Genomic DNA, 9378 nt, shown 5'->3' on the forward strand with positions numbered 1-9378 from the left:
TCTTTTCGTTTTATTAACCCTTTCACGTTCTTATTTTATTTTCGGGTTTTTTTTTTTTTTTTTTAAGTTTTCTAATTATTGTTATACAAATATCTTATTATTAATTGCTTTTATAGTGTCAGATGAAATAAATTCATAAAATTGAAATTTAAGGACAAAAAACGCAAACTAACATTTTGCCCCATGGTTGGGGCAAAAAGTTAGAAGTGCAAGGTTTCGGAAAATGGACTGAAAATGCATTTTCCCGTTGAATTAGAAAATAATCGTCTAAGACAAAGTTGTAGCCCGGAAAATTTTCCTATAAGATAATCGTCATGCGAAAACTCAAATATTTTCAGGAAAATCAGGAAAATGTTTCTCCCAAAAAACTAACTTATTGCCCCATGTCCCCCTACTAACTTTTTCATTAATTATTGATCCTTAATACGCAATTGTGGATGAAAATAAATCTTGAAAAAAAATGTTTTAAAATGAGTTTGAAAAATAAGTTTAACTTTTACTCCTGATGAAGATGAAATAAAGTTCTCCGAATGTCATTTAATGTCTAGAGATTTATTTTTAAGCTGATCGCAGCTAGAACCGTATTCTTCTCATATTAAAGAACTATAAAATGTCTTTATCAGTTTTTCTTTAATTTTAGATTCTGTTTTAAAGAATTTATTATAAAATAATTTTAATGAATCATTTTTCAGTTATAAGAAAATTCCGAAAATTCTTTAAGAAGACTACATCCTACACAGTCGCAAAAGGGTTGAGATTGTGAGGCTATTTAATATCAATGATGATAACGGAAAACACCTGATAAAATGGCACTTGAAAGTGAGGCCAGGAACCTTCTTATTTTGTAAATTTCTTCGAATAAATATAGCTGATGATTAGATTGGTGATTGCTTCTCAGAAGATCGTTGGACTTTTGTAAAATTTGTGGTAACAATGCTATTTTTTCTATCGATTTTCACATGAAAAGTCGTTACTTTTTGTTATGAAATTTTCAAGATAACTGCCTTATAGACCTGAGAATTGTAGGGATTACTTAAGAATAATGTTAACTTCCTTTTTCTATTGCAAAGATTCCAATCATCATTGGGAATCCCCTTAAATTTCAAGGAAATGATTTCAAAACGTGAAATTCGTCTATTTTATTACCCCAAATGCTCAAATTGATAAAAAAAATATCTTGCGACGAAAAGAGCAAACATAATTTTTAATATGATAAAAATATCGACATTCTAGCCTCTACGGGCGCGTAAAAGCAAATAATGATTAGCAATAAATTCTTCTGAATTGTTTTTGAAGACGCGATTTTTTTGGACTCCATTTTATTGTTTCCTTTAATTAGAAAGTAGGAATGGCGAATTACATTTGTCAAGAAATCTTAATCTTATCAATTTCACAATTTCCCTGTTGTGCTCAATGGAAATTCAATTCAATAAGAAAGAATTTCTCTAGAAAAATAAATCCCGATTTAGGTCGAGTATTGATCAAACAATTAAGCAAGAAAAAATGGAGGAAGTGCCTTTGCTGTGTGTAAATGATGAGAGACGCAAAAAACGTGCTGAAGAAGTGTTAAAGACATTCAAATTCAATGCAGACTCCCTCAGTGAGGATCTCTCGGACGACATCAATGACACATCTGATTGCAGTAGCAAATTATCGGATCCTTTTTCGGATATGGAGGAGAAGATTGTGCCACAAGCAGCTGCTGGGAAAAGGGTAAAAGAACAGCCTTATCAGGGGTTGAATGAAGTGAAAGTTCCCCTAAAAATATTAATCAATTGCAGCGAATGACCAAGATTGAGGCTGATTGTATGCTAATGTCCAGCTTTACACCCAACTTCATGTCCGTGCAGAAAGAGATGCTGAATGAGCTGCAAACGGATGAGGTAATTTGTTCGGATTTTCAAACAAAGCGCAACTACACGTACCTCGATAGGAGAGAGCCCAAGGAGAGTGATGAGAGGATTAGACGAAGGATTCAGGATATGCTCACATCGTGCGGAATTAAGTCTCCAGCACCTGTAAGTCGCGCCACGGAGTCACCTGATAAACCCCTATCAACGGGAGCCCCGTCACCCCTGGAAATGTACGCAATGCTCCAAGGAAAGTCCCCAATGAGTGATGCAGACAATAGTTCCTTGTCAGCCGTTTGGAGGATGTTGGATGCGCAATCGGTGGAAAATGGATTTCCCGTCACACCATTTGGGTACAATGTTTTTGAAGATAAACGCCTCGAATGGATGACAAGGAAGGAGTCCTCGTGGAATGACAGGGAAGACATCCGGGAGAAATGCGAGAATTGGCTTAAGAATATTGAATAAATATAAATCTTTCGAGCGATTATTAACCCTTTCACAACCTGGACGTGAATTCTCTAAGAGTGAAAAACTCCCATAATAAACTCCTGAAGGCGTTAGCGCTTTAAAGAAACGTGGAAACTGGGAAAATCTTACGGGAGTTTATCACGGATGCATAATTTTTCTCAGAGGATCAAGCCCACGTGAAGTTTACCTCACTTTTTCCCTGCAAAAAGCCTTTGGGAGTTTATCACGAGAGTTTTTCACTCTTAGAGAATACAGCCCCTGGTTTAATTTCTACAGAAGTCAATTTAAACCCTTTCAAACTCACAATTTGTTTGGTGAAGTGAATTCTGTAGAATTTAACACAGATTTGTCTGGATAATTTTTAAAATTTTACTTCAAAAATTGCCCAGAAAAATCAATTCTTAATTAAAATTCACCAAATTTGACTCAAAAAAGTTTAAAGTCTTTCTTAAATCGAACCTATTCGATTTTAGGATAGAATATAAACGTTTTAAGACATTTTTAAGAACTCAAAGTAGACAAAGTAAAAATGCCGAGCGTATTATCGTACATACAATGAACAAATCCAGGGGCTGTATTCTCTAAGAGTGAAATCCTCTCGTGATAAACTCCCGAAGGCTTTTTGCAGGGAAAAAGTGAGGAAAACTTTACGTGAGCTTGATCCTTAAAGAAAAATAATGCATCCGTGATAAACTCCCGTAGGATTTCCCCGGTTTTCACATTTCTTTTAAAGCGCTGCATCCTTCAGGAATTTATCACGGGAGTTTTTCAATCTTAGAGAATTCATGCCCAGGTTAGTTATCAGATAGTTGTTAAGTTTCATTATTTCACTGTAGAAATAATAGAACAATTCCTTTTTTTTTAATATTAAAATAATTATTGAATTTTCAAATAAAATTTAAAATAAATAATTTAGCGTGATTTATTTAAAATACATAGTAATTTGTATAAATTTTAGTAAATTTTGACTCGTATACCTTTTGAAAAAAAAATTGATAAAAATTCTCATTTTGAAACGAATAAACAATAAACGTTTGAAAAATGCTTTAGAAAAATATTTTTTCACATAGAATCTTTGGCACTATGCTGATGCTTCAATTTGCCCATTCTTCGTGAGAATCTTCCTCACATCGCCCACCATCATTTCCACCAAATCCTGCAAATTGTAATTTGGCTTCCATCCCCAATCAGCTCGTGCTTCCGAGTCATCAAATACTTGAGGCCATGAGTCCGCTAAAAATTAATCCAAAAAAATTGACGAAAAATTGTTTGAACGTCCGCAAAATAAAGTTAAGTATTTGATTGCTAGTTAATACCAATTAGCTGCCGACTATCGGGTTTATATGTGACCCTTAGTTCTGGTACGTGCTTTGCCAATTCCGCCACCAATTCTTCGGGCGTGAAGGACATGGCGGTGACATTGTAGGCTCTTCTCTTCAAATTCTCCTGTGGAGCCGTCATAAATTCCAGCAGAGCCCTAATTTGCATTAGTAACCAATAAATTTGCATGATCTCACCTGCGTGATTATTTCCCCCTCTTTGATTGTTTTTTTTTTTCGGTACTCACCTGAGACAATCTTCAATGTGAATCATCGGTAGACGTGTATCTGGTCGTAGGTAGCTCACAAAATGCCCACTCTTGAGGGCATCGTAGAAAATGCTCACGGCGTAATCTGGCGATGAAAATGAAAGAAAAATAAAACTCATAGATAAGATTTTGCAAATGATAACAGTATGATTCAATTGAAGGCTTATTGCGTCACGATTTTCATGAAAGGGAGGTGATGTGCAGTAGAAACGTTTTTTTTTTTTGGATCATATCTTGTGCGATGTCTTTGCAGCATATTTTTAAATGTTCCTCATTGTTTGAAATCATTTACCATGAGATTTTATTTGTACACAACAATTTTTCTTCTTGCCGCATCTTTCACCCAAAAACCCCAACGATGATCTCTTTGTTTGGCACACAGAGAAGAAATTCATGTGACTTTGGGCTAAATTCAACGGCCCACTCCCCCCAGCAAAAGAGAAGCCTTGCAATAGAACAAAATGTTTGTGTATTGCATCAGCTAAACTCACCTGTTGTACCACCACCAGGTGCATCACTTGAAATGACCCCGGGAAAGCGCAAACAACGGAAATCCAAGCCAAATTTGTGATGATAGTACTCGCCAATTAGTTCAGCGTGCACCTTCGACACCCCATAGATTGTTCGTGGTCGTTGAATCTGCAAAAGAAAGCGCCAGCAGACTGTTATAATGACAAATAGAATGGCTTTTCCGGCGCGCTATAAGGAGAATTTCACGCAGGAAATTGCACTTGAAAAGCGCGGAAATTTCGCAAAATTCCCACGCAATATGCGCGCATGCTCATCGAAGACAATCATATTCTTTTTATTTTTTTTTTAAATGCAAACTATAATCTTAATGAGCTCTAACGTGTCTCCTAATAATGACTTTCCCATTAGAGAGAGTTTTATTTTTCACGCCCTGCGCAATCATTGACGATTTGCTGCTAAAGTGTGGACAGTGTGTGCTGAAGAGGATGATGATGATGATGAGGTGTAATTTAACAAATACATAATTGCTGTTGCTGAGTGTCAAAGATGTGAGAAAATTGAAGAGAGATACTTAAGAGTTGTTTTAATTTGTAACATTTATTCTTTGTAGATTTATTTCAACTGTTATAACTGTTGATTTAATTATTAAAAAATAAATGAAAAAGCTTTACCAAAAGTTTCCTCAAATCATTCAAATTATTTGTTAAAGGAGTCTATTTATTTTAACCAAAAATCGAGATTCTTTTCGAAACGATTAGGATTCCATTTAAATTCAAATTAAAAAATAAATATAAATTGATATTATTTTTGAATTGTATTTTTTTTTACCATGAAAAGGATCGATTTAATACATAATCTTATATGCGATGTGTTATAAATAGTAAAATATGTCTTTTAAAGAATTATTCGGCTGGTCTATATCTCATTTTAATAAATAAAAGGTTTTGTTAAAAATATTCAAACTGATTCTAAAAATTACGAATTTAAGTTCGTAAACATAAGAAAGATGCGTGTTCCCAAAAACTAAACTCGATTTAGTATAAAAGTAAATCGGAGGCAGTCTCAAAGTATAAATGTACGGGTAAGCTGACCAAGCTTACGAGAGCTGTGTTTCTTTCAGTGTACCAATTTTGTGAGAGCAAACTAGAACGCGAATTAGTTTAAATACGCTCAAAGTCGGGAAAAGTTGAAAAGTCATACCGTAAGAAATCTTAAAAACGCCATATCTCGAGAACGGCTCCATAGATTTTCGAGTTTGAGCTATCGTTGGAAAGGTCTTAACCACAACTATAATATATTAAAATATGAAGTAAATCGATAATAGCATTTTCGAAATATTCGAGTTCGAAATTTTCGAAAATTTTGATTTTGACTTTAGCACCTCTCGCGGTCATTTCTCGAAGTTGCAATGTTCTAGACATTTGTAGGGCTTCACGAAACCTTTCATTTGCACTTAAGTTGATCAAAATCGGACTTGTAGAACCCGAGATATGACATGCCAACTTTGGAAGGCTATATCTCGAGAACGGAGACATAGATTTTCTTCATTTTTGGCATGGAGCTAGATAATATAGTCAGCTATAACATATCAAAAAATGAAGCAAATCGATAATGGCGTTTTCAAGATATTCATCGAAAACTCATCGAAAATTTTGTTTTTGATTTTTGGCCCCCTAGCGGTCATTTTTGAAACTTCTGATGTTCTAGAGAGTTGTAGGGTTTATTGAGATCTTTCATTTGAGCCCGGGTTGATCAAAATCGGTCAAGCCGTTTTCGAGTTATGGTCGATTTTCGATAAAAAATTGTGGCGGCCATATTGACTAAACCGCTTGACCGATTTTCAAAAATGAGGTATCGTTGGAAAGGTATTGATGGCCTCTACAACATATAAAAATTTCAGATTTTTAGCTATTACAGGGGCTGAGATATAGGCAAAACAAAATTTTGAGGTTATTCAAAATGGCGGACGGAGGGGTGGGGGGTAAAATTTGACATCATAATCGGATGTCTTCCAGTCGACTTTTAAACTTTGCCGTTTACCGCAAGTCTCTATCTATCACCGTTCTCTCGCAATTTAGCGATTGATTCCGGACGGCCGGACGGCCGGCCGGAAAACAAATTTTTTGGCGCATACGTTTTTTGGAATGTGGGGACCCTAATTCGTGCTCATACCAAGTTTGAGCCCGATCTGACGACTTTCGATTTTGCTCGGTACACAAAAGCTGTGTCTGAAAGAAACACAGCTAAAAAGGTATTTATTCTACATTTTCAGCAGCGTTTCGTTCTACGTAAAAACTTCATCAGTCTTTGAGGAAAATTAGCAATTTTCTTCCATTTTTTTTTTCAAAGAGACTGATAAAGTTTTTACAAAGAACGAAATGTTGCTAAGAATGTAGAATAAAAAACTTCAAACTTTGAGTCTGCCTTCAATTTACTTTTTTTTTTACTAAAGCAACCAACAGTTTGTTAATTATCATTTATTTAAGTTCAATTTATTAGAGATTTTCGATACTTTCGTTTTTTTGTAAAGTTCTGGGAAACAGTTTTGTTTTCTTTTTTTTACATTTTTAAGAATATGCGTTAGTGTTTCCAGTGTTCTGTACAACCATTTTCGTTTTTTTTAAATTAATTTTCTTATTTTTTACATTTTAAAAATGTTTGTTCCCGCACGTGCTCTATAGAGGCTTCAAATTTTTAACAATCTGAGTATTAGGCTTCGTGTGTTCTTAGAAAATCTTCTTAACGATTTTTTACGTTATGCGGATTTTTCTTCAATAGTTTAGTGTGTTCTGAAGAAATGTTAAAAGTTAGTTTTATCGTAGCTTTAGCATGAGCCCATTTACCTAAAGAGCCTATGGGAAAAAGGGATGGATTTAATTCACAAAAATTGGTTAAGTTTCTACTTTTCTCTGTGGAATTTTTATTGTTTCACGTGTTCCGTAGTTTTTATTTCCAGTTTCTTATATTTTTATTGAATTTGATAAGTGTATAAAGAAACATTGACCTTTAATTAAATTGACCTAATATTTTTTTCCTTTCGCAGAAAGATAAACTTTTCTTATCTTTCTTAATTTTCTTTGTTATGTAAACACTTATTTCTGTTTTTTTTTTATTGTTAGTATACCTCTAAAAATACAAATAAATAAACAAATATCAACTCACGGTAACATTTGGTGTGGGATTCCTAGGTGAGTCAGGTCCAAAGGCACCAATTGTACTGGGTACAAAAATACGTAGTTTATACTGTTTGGCCAATTCAATGACATTGTGCACCCCCTCGATGTTAACCCTCACCGCGAGTGGGACATTTTGCTCCCCAATCGCACTCAGGAGGGCTGAAAAGTGAATGAGCCAATCCACACGGTAGTCCACTACAATTTTCTGCAGACCCTGCATCAAAGAAGAGTCAAGAGCACGCGTGAATAACATCGGAAGATCAGGAGAAGCGTGACGCAAGTACGTGAAGACGATTTATTTATAGGTGGACGCGATGTGAAAACATCTTGCCGGCATGATGCGTGTTTAAACTTACTTTAAAATCCAGAATATCAGCAAAAATGTATGGTCCACTCTCCACAATTGCCTGACTTGGCTTTATAATGTCCGACAGTATCACAGACTCCTTCCCAAAATGACTTCTCAGCAATTTGGCACATTCGGTCCCCAGCTGTCCTAGCCCCCCTGGAGAATTTGCAAAAAAAAAGAATTTTATTTATTTAGATTCATTTAAGAATTGTTTAAAGAAGAAAAGGAAATGATTTTGCCTAAAATGCAGAGATAAAAAAAAGACAGAAGAGAAATAAACGAAAATTGTGGACCAGAAAAAAAGATCCAAAAAGATTTATTCTCTAAGGAGATTTGTCTTTTGCATTATAAGCTTCTAGCTGAGCTTTCTCAAGTCTCTCAGTTTTTCTTAATTTCATGAACGAATTCTTTAAGGAATCCATTAAAATTCATAAATTTAAATAAATTTTCTCCCCTTTAAAAGAGCTTTAGAAGAATTTTTGAAAGCTTCTTAAGCACTTATTTGTCTTAAAAATATTTCCATCACATGAAGATCACAAAGAAAAATCTCTTTAATTTTAATCTTAATTTTCTAATTGATTTTAATTGAGTTTTTCTGGTACACACTTTTCATTGGTTTAAAAATCTCTGAAGTTTCTCAAGTCTCTCAGTCTTTCTCCAATATTATTCGTAAGGAACTTTTTATAGAAATCCTTTCAAATTCAAAGGTTTAAATGAATTTTCTACCCTTGATTCCTTAATGATCTTTTCTTAAGAATTTTTCGAAAGTTTCTCAAACAATTCTTTGTCTTAAGAATATTTCCATTACATAAAGAAAAAAATGTCTTTAATTTTAATTTTAATTTTCCAACCGATTTATATCGAGTTTCTCTTGAATACACACGTGCCAGTATTGCATCTTAAGATAGCTGCATAATGCAACTTTGTATTAAATAGTAATTTATTGTGTGTATGCTTTTTATCGCATTGAACTTGGTATCTCATTTGTGTGTGAGATCCACTCTGTGTGACCATGAGACGCCTGATGCATTTCACTCGGCAACACGAGTTTCATTGTAAATGCAGGAAAATTCAACGAGAGGAAAAGTTTTTTTGCGGGAATTTTGGCACTTTGCCAGGAAAAATTTATCGGGTTCAAAATTCCGGAGGCTCGTCTACGGAAAACTGTAGACCATGAATTACACTCAGAACTCACCAGTAATGAGGATTCGTGGTGGTGATCCCCTGGCTTGATGAAGTAGCCGAAATCCCTGCTTTAGGGATGGCGGAAGTGTTTGCAGCACTCGCGTGAACAGCATGGCACAGTGGAGATTTTTTTTATTTAAATGGAAGATTTATTAAATTTTATAGACAAATTTTAATGGGGGGAATGATTGGGTAAGATCATCCGATTTATTCGGTGTGATTCAATCAACTGCGAGAGAACGCACGGATGCTGTCCGGATGGTGTGGTTTAATGAAATTTGCGCATCT

General features: G+C 34.7%; 2 protein-coding genes across 2 annotated transcripts; one reads left to right on the plus strand and one right to left on the minus strand.

Annotated features, from left to right (window-relative positions):
* The first annotated feature begins 1503 nt into the window (after positions 1-1503).
* Positions 1504-2330, plus strand: LOC129795989 (uncharacterized). Its single transcript, XM_055837587.1, has 2 exons — positions 1504-1713; positions 1782-2330. Exons 1-2 carry the CDS (start codon positions 1504-1506, stop codon positions 2316-2318), a joined length of 747 nt encoding a protein of 248 aa, XP_055693562.1. The 3' UTR covers positions 2319-2330.
* Positions 2331-3218: 888 nt separating this feature from the next.
* On the minus strand, positions 3219-9378 carry LOC129795987 (L-threonine 3-dehydrogenase, mitochondrial). The gene is made up of 7 exons (XM_055837585.1): positions 9101-9378; positions 7913-8061; positions 7543-7770; positions 4401-4548; positions 3889-3994; positions 3638-3798; positions 3219-3554 (listed from the first exon to the last, which is right to left on the minus strand). Exons 1-7 carry the CDS (start codon positions 9201-9203, stop codon positions 3403-3405), a joined length of 1047 nt encoding a protein of 348 aa, XP_055693560.1. The 5' UTR covers positions 9204-9378; the 3' UTR covers positions 3219-3402.

Source organism: Lutzomyia longipalpis, chromosome 4, assembly GCF_024334085.1.
Source record: "Lutzomyia longipalpis isolate SR_M1_2022 chromosome 4, ASM2433408v1".
NCBI lineage: Eukaryota > Metazoa > Arthropoda > Insecta > Diptera > Psychodidae > Lutzomyia > Lutzomyia longipalpis.

Coding starts and splice junctions, on each gene's coding strand:
- LOC129795989 (XM_055837587.1), top strand. CDS start 1,504: ATGGAGGAAGTGCCTTTGCTGTGTGTAAATGATGAGAGACGCAAAAAA. Junction 1,714..1,781: donor AAGCAGCTGCTGGGAAAAGG/GTAAAAGAACAG, acceptor AATCAATTGCAG/CGAATGACCAAGATTGAGGC.
- LOC129795987 (XM_055837585.1), bottom strand. CDS start 9,203: ATGCTGTTCACGCGAGTGCTGCAAACACTTCCGCCATCCCTAAAGCAG. Junction 7,771..7,912: donor CTGATATTCTGGATTTTAAA/GTAAGTTTAAAC, acceptor TCTTTGATGCAG/GGTCTGCAGAAAATTGTAGT. Junction 3,799..3,888: donor CACATTGAAGATTGTCTCAG/GTGAGTACCGAA, acceptor AATGCAAATTAG/GGCTCTGCTGGAATTTATGA.